This window comes from Podarcis muralis, chromosome Z, assembly GCF_964188315.1.
Source record: "Podarcis muralis chromosome Z, rPodMur119.hap1.1, whole genome shotgun sequence".
Taxonomy (NCBI): domain Eukaryota; kingdom Metazoa; phylum Chordata; class Lepidosauria; order Squamata; family Lacertidae; genus Podarcis; species Podarcis muralis.
Window position 1 is genome coordinate 18,551,092 of NC_135673.1, and position 23,474 is coordinate 18,574,565.

At 47.4% G+C, this 23,474-nt stretch overlaps 1 protein-coding gene across 1 annotated transcript in view; it reads left to right on the forward strand.

Annotated features, from left to right (window-relative positions):
• Nucleotides 1-554: 554 nt before the first annotated feature.
• The window catches only part of NOTCH1 (notch receptor 1), a 93,911-nt gene continuing 70,991 nt past the window's right edge, over nucleotides 555-23,474 (forward strand). Inside the window, exons 1-2 of the mRNA XM_028715869.2 lie at nucleotides 555-1,108; nucleotides 10,535-10,616. Of these exons, the coding sequence (XP_028571702.2) occupies nucleotides 1,027-1,108; nucleotides 10,535-10,616 (164 nt within the window). The 5' untranslated portion in view covers nucleotides 555-1,026. The remainder of the gene's footprint in view (nucleotides 1,109-10,534; nucleotides 10,617-23,474) is intronic.

Consider the following 23,474-nt stretch of genomic DNA (forward strand, 5'->3'; position numbering starts at 1 on the left):
CTTGTGAGCCTCCTTGGGGGCTTTTTTTGGTTGAAACAGTATAAACAAACGGTAATGTAACACTCTCAGCCTAGCCTACCTTGTAGGGCAGTTGTGAGGGTCAAATGGAGAGTGGGCATAGCTCCTTGTAGAAAGGGAGGGCCAGAAATGTAATAATAATAATAATAATAATAATAATAATAATAATAATAATAATAATAATAATAAAATAAAAACAAATGATAAATAACTAAGTCCTCTCCACTCCTGAGGGGTCCCCTCTCCGCCTCTCCCCGGCGCTGAGGCAGGCAGGCAGGCGAACGAGCGGAGCGGAGCGGAGTAGCTTCCCACTGGGTGGCAAGGCCGGGTCGGAGCAGGCGCCAAACTTTGCATGCGCTCGAGCGCCTTTCCCTCGCCCACCTAGAGGAAGGCTGAAGCCCCCTTTGAAAGGGAGGGAGGGAGGGGAGGTTCGCCCCTCATATACTAAGCAACCCCCGAGGCTACCCCGCCCCGCGACCGGCTGGTCCCGCCCCGCGAGAGGCTGTGGCTGGGCGCTCGCTCGCTCCCTCCCACACATACTCCCCAAACTTATCAGCGAAGAGGAGGCGGCGGCTGCGGAGGAGGAGGAGGAGAAAGTTCCTGTTTCTCTGTGCGGCGCGCGAGAGAAGGGCCGTCCCGAAGGAGAGCCCGCCGCGCGCCAGGGCGAGGAGGGGGACCGGGAATCGGGCGACGGGGGCTCCTTCTCTGCGCCCCACTGGGAAACTTCGCACCTGGCCCGGCGCGGAGAGATCCTCCGGCGGGGCGAGGGAGGCAGCGCGCTCCAAGGGGAGCTAGAGCGGAGAGAGAGTTAATAAGTGTCCCGGCGTTTCCTTTCCACGGGCTGCTGCAGCGCGGCGGCGCCCGAGAGCGGACCGAAGGGGCGGCCGCCTGTGCGGAGCCAGAGCCTCGGTGGGCAGGGCGGAGAGGACGCTGCCACCGCTGCCAACTTTGGGAGGCTGACCTTCTTCTTCTAACCCGGCGAGCCGCGCTCGGCTGGGGAGCGGCGGGATGCGGCCCCTTGGGGTGCGGAGCCCCCGCGGCTGCTGCTGCCTCCTGCTGCTGCTGGCACTGCTGCCCGCCTTCGCTCAAGGTAGGTGCGCTGGAGACGGCGACGCCACTTCGGCCACCTGTTGCGCTCCCCGGCCTGGACATCCTCTGGTGGGGTTCGCGGGACCTGATCCGGTGGGGGATGTGCTTCCTGGGCCGCTTTTTTCACTTTCAGGATTTCTTGACGAGCGATGGAATGGAGGGTGGGGGCTGAACTGTCTACCTGGTATGGTCTTCCTACGCTCTGCACTGCAGGGGGTTGGACTAGATGACCCTTGGTGTCCCTTCCAACTCTACGACTCTACGATTGTGTTTGCAAGCGTCTCCCTTGCCCGCGGCGTGGTGGTGCTGACGTTTAGGGCGATTAAAACAAAACAACGAGCCGGGCCGTTGTGTCGGCTCAGAGCAGCTCAGATGGGAAGCCTCCCCGTGCAAGCGCAGTCTACCCTGAGGGTTCCTTCCTGCCCTCCGCGCGAGTTTTCCAAGCTGCCTGGCAGCTGGTTCAGGCAGCGTCGGTGACCTGCAGCTCACCTTAAAAGGAAAGAGGGCAGGATTTTCTTTTCTTACTCTCTTTACATATTTATTTGATGCAAAGGGCGCTTTGGGGTTTGCAACAAAAGTGAAACAAAACCGAACGGCTAGGCTGCTTGGGGCTTTTTTGCTTTTGCGAGAATAAGCGAAGCAGCTCCGAAAAAGTTTGCAGAGATGTTGGTTTCCCCGGGCAAATGCAGCATGAACCTGGTATTTTACCGGGAACGGCAGTCTTTCAAGAATAGGAGCGCGCGCGCGTGTGTGTGAGAGGAATCCCCTCTCCAGCTGCTTTGCAAAACTTTTCGGCTGCCCCCCTCTTTCTAGGAAGTGGGAGTGGGACTCTCCCAGCACCGTGTTTGAGCAAATGCGTAGCCGTGCAGTACACACAGTCCTGACAAAATTTGTATGGGGAGAGAGGAGGGAGAAGAGTTGTATCTAACAAACCTCTTCTCGGAGTAGACTTTGATTGCAGGGGGTTGGACTAGATGATCCTTAGGGTTCCCTCCCAGCTCTACCGTTCTGATTCTACACTCACTGAAACATAACCATGCCAATTCATTTCAGTGAGTCTGCTCTGAGCAAGGCTGGCATTGTAGATGTCCCCAAATCATTGGATATCTGGTCCTCTGCCTCTTCCTGGGCCTCCTGGGAGCACAACTACAGTTTCCCCCCTCCCATCTTGGAGAGGGGGCTTCTTTTGCAAGCACCCAACCAACCCAAACCTGGGTTTGCTGCATTATAATGTGTGAAAAGACTTGCCTTCTGTTTGGTAGGAAGCTGTGAAAGGCCAGACTATTGTCTGCATGGTGGTTTCAGATTTAATTGGGAAATTTAGGACTCTGTCACAGGTTAGGGTGCTTTTTCTGCGGTTGAGGGGGGTGTTTCTACTTTGTGGATATGCGTAATATTTCCTGTATTCGCACCCTTGCCTCTCTTTCACCTCCCTCTTCCTTTTTATTTTTTGCTGTGTTACTTTCTGGGGGTGGATGTCACAAGCTGTTTCTTGTGCTCTTGTTCTGCAGAACTCTTGTGAATCCTTGGTGGGAAGGGGGACAGTGGAATGAAGAACCTGGACGGGGCAGGCGAGCGCTAGACTTGGAGATGGGGCCAAAAAGTTTTGCACAGAGCAGGCTGTTCTCACTTTTCTCTGAAGCGCCTCAGGGCAATCTGTTTTGGAGACAGAATTTTAACTGGAGTAGTGGAGACAAAGAAAAAAAGGCTCTGTGTGTTGGGTGAATGGAACTTCTCACCAGCTGCCTGATTCATTGAATGAAGTCGTTTCAATTTCAAATCAAAGTGTGCAGTGGGGTGCTCGCTGGACAATTTTTCTCACCTTGATTCATATGTTTCGCTGCCAGGGAACGGTTTGTGATTGTTGATGCCGTGATGCTGTGTGTGCTGAGAGTATATAATTCAGGGCACTTGCAGAGGTGTGTTGGTTTAGCCTCTGAACAAAAAACAAAAACAAAAACTAAATTAAAGATTGAGTTTCAGGTTTCTCTGTCACACATGCTGTGGGTTTGGAGGAGAAGGCTTCCTTGCTTTTGCAAGCACCTTGAAATGGGGCTGGGGGGGTGGAGAGAGAGATCTGCTCTGGGGTTTGGTGGGTGGGATCCTTAAACTATCTGGACACATAGATGTACACACACATCTCAAGCATAGCTCTCTCTGGATTGGAGCTGGGAGGAGACTAGGGCTCAGATCCTGATTTGGATACCTTAGTGCAGAATTCATCAACTTTGTACTTCCAGGACTGCAGAGTACCATCATTGGGCTTAGCCCAATTATGAGAATCATAGGAAGCTGTCAGGCAATCTCGTCCTAGCCCTACCTGGAAAGTCCAGGGATTGAACCAGGAATCTTCTGCATGCAAAGCAGTTGCTCTACCACTGATTTACAGGATGATGGGAGTTGTAGCCTAACCACACGTGAAAATCCCAAAGTTGAAGGGGGTTGACCTAGTGACTCCAAGCTCAGCCACTCAAGTCTCCCATCAGTGTCACAGGTCTTGGTCTCTCTTTCTCTTTTGGTTGCCAGAAGGAGCCTTTCTAGCAGGGACATAATTTGCTAATAATTTGAAATGGTCAAGCAATTCAGTAAATGTTTTTTGGAATAAACTTCTGGTGATAGTTGGCATGGATTGACCCATGTTAGTGAAAGTGAAGTGATTCTCTCCCCACCCCGCACTCCAGCCCCCTGACTTTGGAGCAGCTTGTAAATAGTTTCCAAAAGTTGCCGGCCCAATATCATCCCCTACCCCCCAAAACCCTTGCATTTCTAGTCACCCAGAAAGACCTTTTTGTCCCCACAGCCTTGGTCTTTCCTGGTTTCCTCATACCCAACAGATAGTGTCATTTCAGGAAGACACCCCCTCCACCCCCACTTTGTGTCATCAATGTCTTACATTCTGATCCTAATTCAGTTCTCACAGTGTCATCGATTAATTAACTGTCTTTTTTAAAAATTGCATTTATATCCCACTTTTTTTTTGTCCAAGGAACTCAAGGTGATGTACATTGTTCTCTCCCCTCCCCAATTAACCTTCATAACAACCCTGTGAGGTAGGTCAGGCTAACCTAAGGTCACCCAATGATCTTTATGGTCAAGTGGGGGATTTGAACCCTGGTCTCTTGCAGGTCCTAGTCCAACATTCTAACCCCTATGCCATGCCCACACTGGCTCAGTGGCAGGGCAGAGGCTTGCCATAACTCTGAGATTTGCAGAAATAATAATAATAAAAAATCATAAGGGAGAGAAGGGAACTCCTACAAAGCTTCTTGAAAAGTTTGTGAGTGTGGGTCCTGAGCCTGATTGATGGTTAAGGGGTGGGGCTGACAGCTGTTTGGGATGAATGGAATGGAAGAGGAGGAGGGAGGAAGAGACATAGATATGGAAAAGGGTAAAGCTTCATTGGCTAGGTAGCTCATTTCCTGGTTCAACCTGTGATGCTATTTTTATATCCCTCCCAGGGGTGGAAGTGATTAAACTTCCCATAGAAATCAGCAGAGAAATCAGAAGATTTTACGTAGCTGGGATTGGGAACCTATGTTTCCATCACACTCAGGCACCCAAATGGAGCATTATGATTATGCTCTTACTGACTGCCTTTATATCCAAGGAGGAAAACCAAGGAGCTCAAGGTGGTGTACATGGTTCTCAGTCTTCTAATTTTATCCCCACAGCAGCCCTGTAGGTAGGCTTAGAGGCGCTGACTGGCCCATTGGCCCAAAGTCAAGTGAGCATCATGGCTGAGCGGGAATTTGAACCCTGGGCTCCCAGATCCTATTCTGTGATTCTAAGCATAACACCACACCGGAATACACAGATTGCATGGAGAGTCCTGATTGATTTGGTAATAAAATTAACTGGCCCATGAACAGAAGCACTCTACAGTCCTAGCACTTTGCTGCAGGGCCATCACAGTCTATATGCCAATCCTGATCTGATTCACGTAAGAGGGGCTTGTTTGATCAGGCCAGTGGCCAAACAGACCCCTTCCCATGTCTGGGTTGTGTGTGCATATGCAATCTTGGACCCAGTCAAACTGATAACCTCCCAGTCTCTCATAGAAGCTGGACTGTTTTAGCTTCCTTAGCAACTGAAAAAGTCAGGACCTTTGTTCCTGCTCAACCCACCAGCTTTTGAAGCTTCACCACCAGGAGCATTGAGACAATAATAGGTTTTTCTGTGGGATTCCCAAGAATATCTTGGGTGGTGGAAGGAAGAAACTAGGAGGCAGGAGTCTCCATTACCAGAGCTGAGGGGCAAAGTTCTAACAGGGAGTTGGGGGTGCCTTCCCCATGCCGCCCCCCAGGCAGTTGTAGAGCACAGCAGAGATTAAAGCAGGCATGGGCAACCTGTGGCCCACCAAGTGAGTCTACAGTCTGGAGGGGGAGGGCACCATGTTGGTTGTCCATAGGTTAAACTGGATGCTCTTCCAGCTGAGTTCCTTGAGTGGAGTTTGGGGTTCAGTTGTGACAAGCAACTGGGAGCTGTAACAAAATGTTGCAGCGTAGGGTCCTTCTTTTTTGGATTCCAGTCAGGATACTCCACCCTGCTGTACCCCCTCCAAGAGTCAGGCTGCGCCCCACTCAGTGCTCACTGGGCTGTTGGGTTTCTTTCCCCCTAAAACTTGTTTGTGCTATGTTGGGACTATGGAATGTGCTTCCACAAGATGTACTGGTGGTCACCAGCTCGGATGGCTTTATATAAAGGCGGTGAGACAAAATTCAGGTTGGATTGCTATCTGTCATGGATGCATTGCAGGGGGTTGGACTAGATGACCCTTGGGATTGCTCCTGTGATTCTATGCAGGAAGATAAGGGTACCAGTGCCTTCATTGTTGGAGGCAGTATGCTTCTGAAAACCAGCATTCCTGGGAACCTCAGAAGAGGGCTGCTGCTGCTGCGCTGAGGTCCGCTTTGTGGACTTTCAGTAGGCACCTAGATGGGCCTCTGGCCCGGCCCGGTACCCTCTTCCCATGCCCATGACAGGCCCATAGCTGTCAACCTTCCCTTTTTTCAAGGGAAATTCCCTTATTCCAAATAGGATTCCTCGCAAGAAAAGTTGACAGCTATGTACAGGCTACTTCTGGAGCAGGTCCTCTTTCAGTATTCACACATTTGGTGCAAGCCATCAAGTGGTTGTGTGTGCACATGTGAACCGCCCCTTTGGAAGGGCCTTCTAAGGATCTGGGCTGCCTGAGGCCACCCTTTTCTGGTGTTCCTGTGCGCAGCGGAAGTCTGCAAGTCACCTTAGTCATCATGCCAAATAGTAATTTCACCTCTTGCTTTCCGGGAAATGGAGGAGGAACAGCTCTCTTTTTTTGCATACCTTTTGGGGTCAGTGTCTAGTTTCGCTCTGTGTTTTCTCCCCCCAGCGGCAGTTCCAGCTACACACAGGCCCATCCTCCACTTTCCTTCTGAGCTATCGGTAACTAGAGTGCCTGGTTGAGGTTGCTGTGTGTTTGTGTGTGTGTGTGTGTGGTATGTCTGTGTGTGCATGGGTCCTGAAGAGTGCTCTCTCCCGACTCAGTCAGGAGCATGTAGGTGTTGGGTATCAAGGGGACTGAGCCAACCCCATCAGCTTGTAGTAAATACAAGAGGTATCCTTGGCTTTTGACAATGGGCAGCTCTGATTTCACCCCCTCCCTTCCCGCTTTGTTTGGGGAAGGCCCAGAGCTCTGCTCTGCAGCTGTTGCTTTTTCCCACGAACTCGGACCCGCCTGCTTTACAACTCTCTCTTATCCCGGTCTCTGTTGGGCTCCTTTTGCAGACACACTGTGATTAAAAAAAATATATTCATGAATATCTGAGCAGCCAGACAATTCAAAAATAGCTTTGTAAGAGAGAGTGTGTGTTTGTGTGTGTGTGTGTTCTGTGAGCAGGATGGTAGCGGGGTGTGTGTCTGTGTCTGCCCTCTGGAAAGAAAAGAGCCTGAACTTCTATAGCTGTGAATGAAAGACAGGTTTTCGGCTTCCTCCGTCCTGAGTGGTGGGCTTTCTAGAACGCAGCCGTGCCCCGCCTGCAAGGATGATCTCCCGCCTGAATGTTTTTGAAGCAGTAGCTTAAAAACTTAATTGAAATACCAATACTTTGCTAATTTGGGGAAATAGTCACTGCCCCAGCCTCTTTGGGACAGAGACCAATGTTTCAGTTTCTTGCTTATGCTCACCTCACAGTGAATGTGATGGAAGCATCATATCCATTTTTATTTTACAGAGAGGTGCTGAGCTGAACTCACCTTGTTGAAAGCTAAGCCATAAGCCAGGGGTATTTTGTTTATTTAGTTAGTGAAAGTCCTTGTTTTCTGGTTTTAGAGCACTTGCAGCCAAAACGACTCAGAGTGGCTTTACATGCAATCAATAATAAACAACAAAAATAAAACAAAACAGTCTTTACCTCAGTAGGCCAAACAGCTGGTTCACAATCTAGACTTCCTTCATCTTTTGTCTCAAAAGCAGCCTTAACTTAAGGTATAAGTGGCAGCCTATAAAAAGCAGAGCAGTAATAGGGTTTTGCTTGGTTCTGGTTTGCTTGTCTGAGGTTCTCCTGGCTAAGTGTAGCCTTGAACCCAGGATCCCAAGATTCAGCCATGCAGGTAAGTCTGCAGTAGCAGCCCTGCCCATAGCACATGTCTCATGTGACCCATCAGGGACCTAAAGAGAAGAAATCAACAATTCTTTTCTGATGAGCAAGTACTTCCGTGCCTTCCAGGCAATCCAATGAATGAGCATTTAAATTCCACTACTGTTGCCATTGTTATACAACGGCAGAAGTTAAGCAGGCAGCTCTTTGCTTCAGTAAGCTACCACACAGGTGGGGAATCTCAGGCCTAAGGACCAGGTGTGGCCCTCAGGACTCTCTCTTCTGGACCACCCACATTCACCAGGCTGCATTAAATAGCCCTGCTAAATATTCCTGCACTGCCCTCTCCTTAAGTGCTCTTCCCTGGCTAGCTCTGGTGTCCTTAAACTAACATGATGGTGCTGCTTGCTTGTGTGGATGGAGAGAGGTGCGTGTACAAACTTCTGACTTTTGCATGGCTACAACAGAGTGTACTGTTCAGATGTAACAGCTGCATCTGTCTATTCTTCCCACTTTTTTCCCTGGCCATGCCCTCCTCTGATATGTGGCCCCCCAGAAGGTTGGCAATGAAAAATTGTGGCCCTTGGGAGCTGAAATAAAACTCCCTGTCCTCGGCTTATTAAATGATGCTGGCTGGCTTCTCTTGCACCTTAGTCACTAATTCAGCCTTGTCTCGTTTGCTGCCTTAGAACCCCATTGGAGAAGAGCTTTCTTGCTCTTTTCCTTTTCGCAAAGAGTGTTTGGCTTAAGACTGAACAGTAGCAGTTGGAGCACAGGTACCCTGTGGCCAAGTCCTGACATTTCAGGGTCTGATGCTGAGCTTGATCTTCTGAGTAACCACCTCTGACATCATTATGGGGCTCCAGCAGGGTGGCGTGAACCTTTTTCTATTAAAACAAAGCCCACGCTTATGTGCTTTGAAACCATTGCTGGTCAGACATGAACTTCCTATTTGCAGGGAAGTAGGGCAGATTTTGGGACTGACAGCTCCACACCCACCCTCTTGCCCATTTAAAAAATGTGGCTCATCCAACAGCCAAGAACACAATAATATGGTTGTTCTTTGGATTTGGTTTGAGAGTCAGACTTGCAGCATTTGCTTTTCCACAAAACTGGCCCTGAGGTCTCTCTGTTGGCTAACCAGAATTATGCTCAGCCAGGATGCGCCTTGTTGCAATGCGTTACTGCTGGCAAACCACAACATGTTCCAGTTTGTGGATCTTATCTGTAGGGCTGTGCACGTTTTCCCTGAATTGAGTTAAGCATAGAATTTGGCATCCTGATTTTTCTTCCTTTTCAAAACATTAAAACAAAAAACCCACCCTAGTCCTTATGGTTGTGGAGGGAAGTCTGGAACTCCGCAGGGAGAATCAAGAAGGAGATCTGATGTGGCTCGAAATTGCGGAGTTAGAGCTGGAACTTGCCGTTCTGCACAGATTCCTGTCCCTGCCAAGCTGCCTCCTCTTTCCACTATCTTTGCTCGCCCCTCCATCCTCTTTTAGCTTCTTGGGGAACCGGGACTCTGGTTCCAAGCTAAATTATGCACAGATAGGAAGCATGAGCTTCATTGCATCATTTGTTTTAACTGCATCTTTTATTTTAACTGCACTTTAACACTGACTTGCAATTAACACATTCAAACCTGGATCTCTAGCCTGCTCCAAGGTGGCAGAGGTGTCTTTGGCTGTGTTTGGGACCACGTGCAAGCGAGAATGTCTTTCCACACTTTCATTCCACATGTGGCTTAGCCCTGGTGGTGCTGAACTTGAAGCACAGGAAGTGTTCAGAAAGAGACCTTTAGTGGAAAGAGGCTTCTCTTCTCTTCTCTTCTCTTCTCTTCTCTTCTCTTCTCTTCTCTTCTCTTCTCTTCTCTTCTCTTTTGCCTGACTGATGTAGAGTTGCTACTTGTTGCATGTCTGCAGTGGAGGAAAGTGAATCCTGTAGAACTAGAAAAACTGAAGGGCTGTAAAAAAAAAATCCCTTTCTTTACAAAGAAAAATGCCCCTCTTTGCAAATCTTTGGGTTGTTTTCAGTTCCTAAACTGGATTGCAAACAATTGCTGCTATATCTGAACTTGTTTCCTTTTTGCTTATTCTGTGTTTACTACTCTCCAAAGGCTTGGAAATAATGTTTTCCTTTTCTTTTTTTTAAACACATTTATTTGATATTAAAACAAATGACAACAATACGTTCCTCACAAAATCAGGAGTTAGACTACAGCTTTGTCCACTGCCATAATACCACAGAATAATCACTCCTTGCAAATAATAAACTAGGGTGGAGATAAGCGGCAGGCGGCTTGCGGTGACCTACTCCATAAACAATACATTGTACTCACTTAGCATTCTAGCTTGGTTCAAAAAAACCCTGAATGCTGCCACAGTCAAAGAAATATAATCATCAGACCTCTTTCCTCTCAGCATTAACAACCCCACAAGGTAAATGAATCCTGTCCCCATTTCACAGATGGGGATCTGAGGTTGAGGCAAGGCCCAGACTCAGGCTGTTGGCTGACTTAAGAATGAAGGTGGTCTGAAGTTTCCCAGGTTTCAAGATTCAAGTCCTATGATCTAAGCCCTGTCCTACATTGTCTTTTCAACCAAATTCCCAAATACAGTGGTACCTCAGGTTAAGAACTTAATTCGTTCCAGAGGTCCGTTCTTAACCTAAAACTGTTCTTAACCTGAGGTACCACTTTAGCTTTGGGGCCTCCCACTGCTGCCGTGCAATTTCTGTTCTTACCCTGAAGCAAAGTTCTTAACCCGAGGTGCTATTTCTGGGTTAGTGGAGTCTGTAACCTGAAGCGTCTGTAACCTGGGGTACCACTGTAACTCTCTGCGGTCTCATTGCAGGCATCCAGTGTTCCCAGGCTTCGGAGTCCTGCTTGAATGGAGGAAGGTGTGAAACCTACCCCAATGGAACAGGGGTTTGCCGGTAAGTGCGAAATTATATGCAGTGGAGGTGTGACTTCTGGTTTACATCCTCAGACCTGGGGGCCAGATGTGGCCCTCAAGGCCTCTCTGTCTGGCCCTTCCATCCTCTTTTAGCGGACTCTCCCCAGGCAACACACACCCTGCTTCGCATCCCAATTTTTTTTGGGTGGCTTGGAATATGTCCTTGAATTCTGAGGATACCCTCTGCTTGTCTGGATGGAGAGGAGTGTGTAAAAACAAGAACAAACAACCCTTAACCTACTTACAAAGGTATAACTTAAAGTGGTTGTCTTACTCACTTTTGGCCCCACCTACCACTGGCAGTATGGCCCTTGGGCAGTTGCCCAGAAGGCAGTGTGGCCCTTGGGCTGAAACAGATTCCCTACCTGTTTTGTTTTTTAAAAAACATACATGGACTGATGGAAACTAATCTGTAACCTGGTTCTGATAGGCAGAAAAGGGCTCCAGATTTTAATAGGACACCTTACATTTTGAGTTTGAAGTCCAGGATTACAATATGGCTTCCAGAAGGTGTCAGCTAGTTGGATATTACATTGGGGTGTGCCTATTAAGAGGGAGACAACTTTTAGTCTCCACATGTGATAGATGTGACGCTGGGAGCCAACAATTTCCTGCTATCGCTCCCAATCCCCATCCCCACTAAGAGTTTGGGGATGCGCATATTCTATTAACTGCTGCAAACACAGGCATATGTGTGTCTGTGTGATATGAAATGATGCTGTGCGGATGGGAGTTTGCAGTCTGTATCCTTGGGAGCTGAACCTGGGCTCAAGGTGCAGTTCCATCTGTGGAGTTGCCAAAGTAGTTTCAACACAGCAGCATGCATCTAAGAGCGATCGTGAGGATAACACACACACACACACACACACACAGAGAGAGAGAGAGAGAGAGAGACCCTCCCCTTTAATTCATGCTGAACTTTGTGGAAGGGGAAGAAGGGGGATGATTGCAATTTAACTGAGCAACCCTAAATTATCCATGTCAATTGATCTGTAATTGTGTATGGCCCTAATGAGTGTATGTTGTACTTGTCCTCTGTGCTGGGGATTAGAGATAACTGGGGTTGAGGGACAGAGCCTCTTCCAAGTGGGAATAGCCAGCCCTTGTCTAGATTTAGGATGATGAGCATAAGAAACTGCCTTGTGCTTTTAAACCGCTGAGAGTTTTTGCTACTATCAAGCAGTATGTGTGTTTCGTTTAAATAAATAAATAAATAAAAAATACTAAGTCAGGCCATTAGTTAATCTGGACCAGTGTTGTCTGCAGTGGCTGGCAGCAGCTCTCCAGGGTTCCGGGATCAGGGGTCTGTCTTTCTCAGCCCTGCCTGGAGATGCTGCTTTGGACCTTCTGCATGCAAAGCAGCCCCCCCCCCCCAAGTACTCCTAATGTTTCTGAAGAAAGAGATGTCAGAAGCACCAAGCCTCTGAATACTAGTTGCTGGGAATCACAGGAGGAGAGAGTTCCTGTTGAGCTCAGGTACCTCTTGCAGGTTGCTTGCCATCGGAGCACTGTTGCGAACAGGATGCTGGACTAAATGGGGACTCCTTTTGACCCATTCCAGGACGCTTGCCTTATGTTTCTGTGAATTAAGTATGGAAATAAGCAGCTGCCTTATATGCAGTCAGACCATGGATATTGTCTGCACTGGCTGGCAGTGACACTCCAGGTTTTCAGGCAGGGATTTCCCCCCAGTTGCACTTGGAAATGCCAGCAGCTTTATTGCAGTGCCCCCAAGTTCCCTACAGTGAGGAAAGTTTAAGAGCCTTTGAGCTTCTCATGGGCTTCCCCAAGTGATGGCTGCAGGGAACAAGTTGCCCACCAATTAATGTGGGGGGGACGACCCAGCATCTCCTCCACCTCTGCTCTCTTTTCTTAACCCTTCTATAAAAGAAAAGCAAAAGGCAGCAGCCTTTCCGCCCCTCCTGTCCCCAAATGCATGTAGCCTCAGGATATGTTCAGTGGAATCCGCTGCCTGCAAGAGTCCTGGAACAGAATTTGATTGAGAGCTGGATATGTTGAGATTGCTTGTTTTGGTGTGTGTTTTTTTAACTCCACCTGTTGGAAGCAAATGTGAAGGCTCTTTTAAAAAGGGGGGGGTGCGTCTCTCTAAGGAAGAGAGCATTCCTAATCCCAACTGTTGAATGGCAGACTTTTTCGGTGCAGTTGGGAATTGAGGGTGGGGGATGGAAAGCCTGCACCTCTCTGTCCCTTGTCTGCTCCACTTCTTTAATTTTGCCCCCACATTTGGCGTCTTCTGTTTGCTCCGGGGATGATGGGCGGGAGAGGGGGGGACAGGGGGAGAGAGAAGAGAACCCTTCAGCAAATTAATCGGGCACATGAGCAATTTAAGGGACAAAGGCTGGGCGCCTTTGTGAGCCGCTAATGAATGCGCACCGCACAGTCCCCCCCCCCCCTTCTGCAGAAGCTGTAAGGACGCTTGACGCTCTAAATCTTGTTTTCTTTCATTCAGGGAGTGACAGCTGGGATTCGGTCGAAATTCAGCAGCTATTGTTGCGGGAGGCAGATTAATGCTATGTGACTAATCGCGGAGGGCTTCCCAGAATGCATAACTGACTCCTCTTCCCCACCTCCTGTACCCTCACCCACCCCCCATTCTCACTCTCTCTTCTCTGGGTGTCCCCCCTCCCCCAATTTCTCTCTTTGGCTATTCTGCCCCCCTTACTATTTCTTCCTCCAAAAAAGAAGCCTTCTTGTATTCCCCTTGATTTACATTGGATGTACAGATGGCAGGGGAATCTAATTAGGCCTGAGGCGTGTGAGCTGTGGCCGGGGTGCGGGGGGGGGGGGGGGCGTGCGGCGTTCAGAGGACTTCCCACTTGTAGAATGAGCAAAGGATGACAGTGGGAGAACGCAGCCATGAATTTCCTCCTGGTGTCTCAAGCCAGCCTAGAAACCTCTGGTCATGTCATATATATATCAATATTTGGACGGCTTCCAGTGGTCATCACCATTGAAAGGGCCAAGCAGCGATGTGGAATGGAACCTTTTTTTCCTGTTTCATAAAATTTGCTAGCAGTGATCACAAATGGAAGCAAGCCTTCAGGAGCAATATTGCTAGGCAACCTTCAGCAAGTTTGAAAGTTTCCAACTTTTTATTTTTTTCAACTAAATATGAAAGTAAACAAGTAAGCATGCTGCATTAGATGGTGCACTCTCTCTGTCTTGGGTATCAGAACATTTTTCAGTTGCAACCTGAGCAAAAATGTTCTGATAAAAATCAAGCTTAAGATTTGCCTAGAGAAAATGTTTTCCCGTTCAAGGTTTTCTGGGGAAAGGTCTGCAGCCCTGAGGGCTGATATATTTGCATGGCTGCCCATCCAAGCCTGGCTGTGTATAGTTGGACAAATGCAAATGGCATTGTTATATACAGTTTATTTATTTTATAGCATTTGCAAACTGCTTTTCGACCACTGAGCCTGCCAAAGTGGGTTATATACCATCAGTTAAAATAAGACATTAAATCCTTTGGCAGGATTTCTAAGGTGCTGTTGTCCTGGACCACAATCTCTTGATAGGTGAGTGGGGGGAGGGACCTTTCAGCTTCCAGATGTTGCTGAGCTACAACTCCCATCCTTCTCCCTGCCACATTGGCCACACTCTCTGGAGCTGGTGGGAGTTGTAGTTCAGCAAAATCTGGAGGGCCAAATACTCCCCCACATCAGCCCTGCAAGGAGGACCAAAATCTAGGAAGCAACATGTGCCAGAGTTGCCTCCTCTTCTGCTCTTTCTATGCATGAGCACTGACTGTCTTCTGCATGCCAGACAGCTGCTCTTACCACTGAGCCAGGGCCCTACCCTTCCAAGATGTTTCTGTTACACTGTATTTTGTAGACAGTGTAGGAACTTGGATGATGTTTTCAAGGCAGTAGCAGGAATTGAAACTGTGATCTGCTGAAGCGTTTTGAGAAGAGAATCATGTCTCAGTGGCCGCAGTGCGCAGGAGGTCTCCTCAACTTGAGAATCTTGTTTCCAACTTCAAAAGGCAAATCAAAACTCTCCTGGCTGCATTTGGTAAATAGGAATCACATCCAGGTGAACTTTTTTATATACTGTAACGTTTGCAAAACAATTCTAGATAACAGTGGAAGCTGCTTTGTAGATAAGACCTTTCCAAAAAATGGGGTAAAAATAAATAAATAAAAATTTATGAAAGTTAATTTTAGCCACACTATTTTGTTCTTACAAGATTATATGCCCATAGAAAGAAAATAGCCAACTTTTTACAATAAATAAATGGAATAATAGTCCCAGCCCACCTGCTTAGAACGAAGTTTTTCCCTTGCATGTGATGATCTGTGTTCCGTCATCCTTGCAAAAATAGCGAGAAAAGCACATAGAAACCAGAAAGCAAAACTATCTATCTATCTAGATATATAATATGATAAAAACAAAATGAGTGCTTGGAGGTGGCAGGGCTGGTCTTGTGCCAACAAGCACTGATGGTAGCTTCAGCTTTTTTCCTGCAGAGTCCTGTGGCTTTGGGGTGGAAAGTGCTAACTGCAGCTTTGCGGAGGAAAACATTGAGCCCTCCACTTGGGCTAAATGCTCTTTCCCAGATCAGATGAAACGGTTTCTGTAGAGATCATGTAGCTGTTGTAGGTACCAATTAGACCTTGGCATCTCTGTCTCTCAGGCTGGCATCCCCACCACAGATGAAAAGGGACTTGCTTATTTATTTATTTGTCTTGGGATTGTGGTGACGCGGCTTGCCACTTTCCCAGGAACTCCCTCAACCCGCTGGCTTAGTTAGAAGCAGATGGTGCTGTTGGGGGTGGGGAGGGTCTGGATCAGTGATTGGGTAAAAGGATGCGCTCATAAACTGGCCCAGAGTTGGGCTGGCTTATGTGTGCAGCTCTGGAACCCAGGTGATGTGAACATATTTGCCATTGGCCTTGCATGGCAATGGCATTCCCATTTTGGCTGACAGGAGGTTTCTCTCCTGCTGCCACAGTTGTCTGGGCCACAGTGAAAGTCAGGTGGACAAGCAGTGTGGAAGCGGATGGGGGGGCTTTTTCCAGTGGTCATCCTTCTAGGTGTGGCCCCTTGGTAGTTGCCCAGCTTGGCCAAACCTTGGTTCCAGCAATTTGATCTTATGCCTATGTTGGGAATGTGATACCACTTGAGCCGCAAGAGGAGCAGGGTGGCCTAGCTGAGGGGGCCATTTTCGCAGAAGGCCAAGGCATGTCCACTCTATGAAGAGAACAGCTTTTTAGATAGCTGGCCCTGTTGGCTACTGGAAATGAATGGAGGCCAGGTGATTGGGTGATGATTTGCACCTCAAGGCATCATTTTCAGAAGTGGCAGCTGCCTAGAAATTAGATTCTGATGTTTGAAACTGATTCTTCATTCTCGTGAGGGGGGATAAAGTTGTGAGGTGCCGCTTCTTGTTGTTTCCAACCCCACCAGCCGGGCAACTGCCTCTGCCTCCCAAGCCTCCAACCATGGAAGGTTCAAAATGGGTGCCAGCAGCAGAGGACAGTATGTCTGACATGGGATAGCTATTCTCTGCCTCCACAGTTTGAAGCAGAAATGGTTCTGAATACCAGTTGTTGGTGACTGCAGGAGGGGAGAGCACAGCTATTGCACTTGGATCCTGTTTTTGGGCTTCCTATTGGGGGCATCTGGCTGGCCAATGTGAATAAAGGATACTGGACTGGATGGGCTCCCTTGGCCCAATCAAGCAGGCCCTTCTTAGGTTCTTAGCTTTTTGCAGGGGTTGCTTAACACTCATGGGTGTTGCAGAGAAAACCATACCAGACGAGGAGAGTAAGTAAAGGACCTTGCATGGAAAGCTTCTTATGGTGAGGAGTCCAAAGCCCCTTCTGGTATTGGGTTTCTTCCCATCCAGCCCTGGGGTTATTTAACGCCATTGTTTAATGCTGTGAGAGGTGGAAGTTTTTCTGCCTGAGTTTTTTCCTCCCGTTTTAAGCTGCTGTTAATTCCATCAAATAACAGCAATGTGGGGGATGGGGTGGGCAAGAGAGAGAATAGGGACTCTCAGTGGGCAGGAAAAGGATGTGGTGTTAAAATAGCCAGAGGAAGTCCATAAAGGAACAGGGAATAGTCTTACTGGAACTGGAACTGTTACAGGTCGCACATAACACTCATTCCCATTTTTAAGAAATCAGATCTTTTAATGTGGTGGTACCTGCCTTTCAGAACTCCTTGCCTGCTGATGTCAGGCCAGCCCCTTTGCTGTACACCTGTTAGAAACATTTTTGTTTAGGATTTTTTTAAAGTTTCACATAGCATTTTTCAAAAGTAAAATGCTTACGCTTGTGGAAAAAACCTCAAAGTGATTTACAAAAAGAATAAAATTATCAGTTAAAACAGTTAAAAATAACTGTTAAAATATATTTTTTTTAAGTAAGATCAGCAATAAACTAAAAACTGGATTAAAACACACATCAGCCATTCTACATATTGGCATAGGACTTGCCTAAACAAAAATGTTTTTAGCAAGTGCCAAAAAGGGTACAGTGAAGGCACCTGCTTGATTCCAACAAGCAGGGAATTTCAAAGTTTTCAATTGTTTTAACTGATGATTTCATTGCTTCATATATATATATTGTAAACCCCTTTGAGGTTTGTTTGCCTTTTTTACCATCCATAAGTCTATGAATGTTATGCAATAAATAATAATTTTTAAAATACAGACAATAAGTGAAACCTAATTTGGCTGCCATTCTTTGTTGACAATGGTGCCTCCTTTGCTTGAGACAGGGTGATCTTTTGCTTCAACCCAGGACTGAACTACAAGCACAGCCATTTCCTTTGCAGCTTCCTCTTTTCTGTGGCTCTGTAAACTTAAATGGGCATTTCTGGTTTTGCAGAGAGAGATGAAATGCATTTGTGGCTCTGCTGAGAGCAGCCCATGACACAGAACAAAAAAGCAGTTTGGTGCTAAAGGACTGGCTTCCGGTATCGTGGGCCTGTGTTCATTATTATAAAGAGACGGCAAGTGGAAGGAAACAAACACACCCCTTCCCTAAATTCTATTCCTCAGTTGGGCATGCAGCCCTGCCTTGCATTGGGCTGGTTTCTCTTCCCCCAAACTTGCAAGGTCTAAAGTTAAACCAAGATTTCATGAAGATTGGATTATACCAATTCATGGAGGACTTTTGAGGGCAACCGGCCATGATGGCTATGCTCTGCCCTCCATGTTTTGAAGCCACAATGCTTCCAAATACCAGTTGCTGGAAACCACAGGAAGGGGGGGGAGTGTGGGGCTGTTGTGTGAGTATGTGTGGGGCTGGCCCAAGATCACCCTGTGAGGATTGTGGCTGAGCTGAGATTCGAACCCAGGGGCCTCCCCACTGCTAGTCCGACATACTTAAGTATTACACCGCTCTGTCTCTCTTGCTTATCTCAGTCAGGGGACAGTCCAGCTGCATTGTATAAAGTGTTGGGTTTGGCATAGAAACATTGCAAGCACACACACACACACACACACACAAGCTCTGGCAGCATCTTGTGGCCTCTGTGCTTTGCAGCAGGGAGTGTGAAATTTTGGTCCCTGTCTTAATTCCAAAAGAATTGACACCTCTTTGAGGTTCTGACAGCCTTTTGGCTCCTTTCCTAGGTTGGGCGCTATTTGGAAGTGGGATTGGGAGAGAAATCTGCTTCATAGCCTTGTCGCCTTTTGCTGCTGGCAGTCTTTGGATGCTGGGCATGTGCAGCTGTCCTTGGAGTGACCTGGAACCGGGCAGGGATCTGGTAGAACAACCCTAAGTCTATCCTGTGGGGGTGTTTTGCCTAAGGGGAGATGGCCTGTGCCCACTAAACTCAGAACTCTGGTCCTCTGACGCTGAACCCCCAGTAGCATTCTGACCACACTGACTCAGGAGGCGCTTTTAGGAAGCTAGACTTGGGGAGTGGGGAACCTGCACACTGACACACCTACAACGTCCACAGTTTCGTAAGATGCCTTCTAGCAAGCCAGACCTTTGGCCTATCTAGCTCAGTACAGTATTGCCTACACTGGCTGCCAGTGGCTCTCCACATGCTTCTCCCAAGGCTTCCCCTCTTCATCTTCTGCGCTCCCATCAGATTCCTGGCCCACACTGAATAGAATGGCACTTCCTAAGTGGGGTGGGGGGAGTCCCTGGACCTGCCGGCTATCTTGCAGGAATTTTAGATTGAGAGCGCCTGGGGGGAACTTCCAAAGGCTGCATTCCACATCCCTCTTATCCATGGGAAGGAGGACAGAGTTGACTTATTCAAAGGCTGGGGCAATAACTCATACTGATGAGGCAGTGCCCCCCTCATCCCCTCCCAAGAAATGAGTGCAGTTTACTTTGCAATGTCAACAGCTCAGATTCAGTACAGCTCAGTGGTTCCCTTTTCTTTTTCCAGGCTACTGGTTTCATAAACTCATCTGGCATGCACCATACCCTATCTTATAATAAGCATTAATCAGAACAGCAGTTTACATGATAATTTTGTTGGCATTGGCTTAGGGGTGTGCCTTTGGGGATGAAGTCAAAACTGTGGAAAGGTTACAGTGCCTGCTATAGCTGTAGAGACAAAATGGTAAGAATTAATTTCACATTTATTCCAAGTCTGATAGGCATTTACACCTCCAGTGCCTCACTGTCACCCCTTGCCTCTTAGTACCACCCCCCCAGGGAATCCCACCTCCCTGTTTGTGTCTTGGTCTGATGAGTGTTTTGCACTGATTCCTTGTTCTGCCTCTGCTTCTCTTTATCTCCACCCCCCCCCCACCCCATGTCTGAAGTTATTCAAGGGTAGAGTTCATCAAAGTTGAAAGCAATTAACTTCCTGGGTCTGGGTTGCCGTACCTTTTTAGTGGAATGACCAAGCAAGGTTTCAAGGAAGAAGGATTGATGGTGAGCAGTTGCAATTTAACAGAGAAGTTTCACGCTTGGCTTACCTGCAAGAGTTTACAGGCACGTAAACCAGTGCCTTCTTTAACAAGTTTTTTCCTCTTTGCATGCTCCTTGGACCTGTATATCTCTACCCTACGCGCGCGCGCACACACACACACACACACACACACACTTATTCAGGTGGCATTTATATGTCTAGAAAGCCGATTTGTACCTTTTACAAATTATGCCAAAACTGCATCCTCATCTCTCTCCCTTTCTGGGAATCACAGCTAAGCCAGTCACTTGAGGTGCTCTGGCAAGAAAATGCGAGCCCTTCATAGCTTGGGGGCCTGGATGGAACTGGCCGTTCGTTCCTCTTTGCTCCAGACACACAGCTGGTCACGAGAGTCTGGTGCAACAAGTAGAAACACGAGAGGGGGGGGGGTTGGCTTTAATTTCTGACTGTACTCTTTTTGAACACTGGGCTCATCCAGACTTCAACTTTCCCCGCCGCTTTCTCCTGGGGAAATCCAATCTTTAGCACTGAATTGAAGCAAACAGCAACTGGGTTTTCCCCAACTTAAAGCTAAAGAGCAAGTTTTCCATAGGAGCGGAGCGAAACCACTTGGACCCATAGCCAGAAAGCTTGGGTCAAGTGGAAAACTGCTTGGACCCGTGCTTTCTAGGTACAGAACAAGCAGAGCCCATGGTAAAGAAATAGGTGGGAAAGCAGGAAGGTATCTTCCTTGTCCTGGCTTCAGTCTGTATCTTGCAGAAATGTTGTTTGGAGATGTGTTAGGTCTGATTGGATAGAGCGGAAGAGAGACCCCTTGACACTTGTTGTGGCCTGGAAGAATTGATTGCCCAGAGGAAGCTGGCAGGGAGAGTTCAGAAACCGCCCCCTGCCCCCCATCCAGCTGCCTCCTCCTCTTCAGAGTCAAAGGGCAGAGGGGTGACAGACTGCTTTTCCGCACAGTGCCTGTTGTTCACCATGAAAGGTGGGTTTCCAAGAGACCCCATGGAAGAATGGCAGGAGGGCCAAGGCTCCCCTCATTGTCTAGAGTCTGTCAATAAGGCCTCATGTTGACACATGGGCTTCGCTGACTGAATCTTGGTCTGAGGAGCCGCTGACAGTATGCTCCCAAGCCCAGCAGAGAGGATTTCTTTGCTCTGCAAAGTCTGCTTGTTTGCTTTAGGAAGTGGCAATTGTTTTCCCCGTCTTGCCCACCAAACACAACCAGAAGCTTCTCTTATAATAGTGCTTGAGGAAAAAACAGACAACAACACTTGTTAGCACCCACCTTGTTTTTATAACTTGTTGTAAGCGGCTTTCAATGTTGTCACTTGTCCTGGAACCTTAGGGTGAAGGATAGGTAATAAACAACAAAAACACAAAACAAAAACCATGTTCATTTCTAGTGGTTTGCTTTTATACTTATGACTGTCCGCAGTTCTCTACTTAACCCCCTTGCAAATGTTCTCTCAGTTGATTGGTATGCCATCTGACTCATCTGCTGATGAAAGATTGTGCAGTTTTTTTGTTTTTGGTGACAGCAACTGTTAGGAAATAGTTAGTTTGGTTTTGATGTCAGTTCTTGGGCCACATGTTAATAGTTGGGGGGGGGTGTGGTCTTGTCTCAAAAACAGAACCATCCCTCCATCAATGCTCCACAGCACCAGGAAGCAGCCTGAGATGGGGCCACATTTCTTAACACTCCCCTCCCCCTCCTTTAAATCCCCCCACCTTGCTCTTCCCTTTCAGAAAGTCTAGACCAGCTAGCCCAGATACAATTGCTCTAGCTATTGCCCTACAGCAGTGCAAAATTAAATCCATCAGACATCCAGATCCAAGTTTATTAAAACACTCCAGGATGCCATTGGGGGGGGGGACACAATTAAGCAGTGGCAAAATGCAAGGTGCAAGTTATGAATGGCAGACAGTGGTTGTTTTTTTATAAAAAAAAAACCTGCCTCTTTGGTTGTGTTTGCGGTCCCCCCCCCCCCACAAAAAACCCACCATTCTTAATTAAAAACAAATTGCAGACAGAATTGCGAACTTTTATCATCATCAACAACAAAAACCCATGTCTACCATTTATGGTGAAAGTTTGGGAGTGTTTCTTTTCCAATTTGTTTTTCTTCCTCCATCCCAAGTGGGGCAGGGAGGGATGTATGGAATAAATCCTCAGTGGTGTTATGTAGGCAAATGTCACCCAAGTTTTTTTTTAAGTTTTTTTTTTAAGAATTGGGAGTCCCTATTGTAATGAAAAGATAGTACAGTCCACACTGATAAAAGGAGTGTGGGGGGAGAATCACAGTTTGTGTCTGTCTCTGAATGGGGCGGGGGGTTGGGGTTGGAAGAGAGGAACTGCTTTTGAATGAAGCATCTACAAGGTTCCATTCACAGCAGAAATACTCCTTTGCCAACTGAAGGGATTATGAATGATCATTTGCATCCACCCCCTTTTCTTTCTTTCTTTAAAAAAAAAAATCTAAGAAGAATCTCTTGTCTTCAAGTCTTTGAATATTAACCCTGTATATGCAAGTCTCTGAATGCCTTTGGGCATAATTTTCAATCCTGTGAATTACAGCTTGCTTTTTTCCTTTTCAAATGAAATTTTGAGGTCTCAAGAAATGATCTGAGAATGTGGGGTGAAAACCACACCTAGCATAGGCTCAGAAAGCGGAGGGCACGGTTGTGCAGGGTTCTGAGCTGTTGCTCTGTAATGGGTACAAGGTGACTTCTAGCCAACTCATGGCCTTTTCCACATCTAGCTTTTCTCCCTCTCTTCTAACACTGGAACTCGTGGACCTCTAATCAAGCTGATGTTTTTGGGAGATTCAGGATGCATAAAAGGAAGTACTTCTTCATGCAGCACAGAATTTTAACTACAGAACTCTCTCCTACAAGAGGCAGTTATGGCCACCAACTTGGATGGCTTTAAGAGACGTTGACAATATGCACAGTCCATATGCAATTACAGATCACTATTGAACAAAAACCAGACATAAAACAAATAAAAATAAACCACAAGCATACGAATGTGTGGAATGTAGCAACTGGATCTATTCATGGCATACATACCTTGGTTCTTGAACGCCTTGGTACTTGTACGTTTTGGCTCCCGAATGCCGAAAACCTGGAAGTAAGTGTTCCGATTTGCAAATGTTTTTCGGAAGCCAAATATCCGACACTGCCTCTGTTTGAGTGCAGGAAGTTCCTGCAGCCAATCAGAATCTGTGGCTGGGTTTTCAAATGGTTTTGAGAGTTGAACGGACTTCCGGAACGGATTAAGTTCAAGAACCAAGGTTCCACTGTATCCGAATGCCCCAAGTTACTATATCAGCCATATTCATTTGTAAGTCAAGGGGGGAGGGGTCCATGTTCCTCTTTGCTTGAGGTCAGACCAAAAAGGTACAAAACCACCCAGAACTCCTCCACCCATAGGTTCATGCAGTGCGCAGCTGAATTATGGAACTGCCACCCATAGGCATCAGTGATGGCCACCAACTTAGATGGCTTAAAAATAGGATTGGTAACTCTCATGGAGGAGGAGAAGGCTGTTGATAGCTACTAGCCATGATGGCTGTGCTCTGCCTCCAGGGTTGGAGGCAGTCATGCTTCTGAAAACCAGTTGCTGGAAAATGGTAGGAAGGGAGAGTTGCTTTGTACTTAGATCCTGCCTGCAGATTTCCCAGAAGAGGCACCTGGTTGTTTGGCCACTGTGAGAACAAGATGCTGGACTAGGTGGGCTCCCTTTTGACCTGATCCAGCAGGCTCTTACGTTCTTAAATTTAAGAAACTCATGGCAAATCCAGATCTATGCAGCTCTAGTGGAGTCAGGAAGCTCAGAGCCCTTGGTTCCTTTCCTAGCGTGTGCTGGAATCACAGGAACTGCTTGGAAGGAGAGGCTCGTGAGTCATGAGATTGAGCTATCTTATCTGGGATAACTGATGAAAGACTCCCTGGCAGCACAGATTAGCTC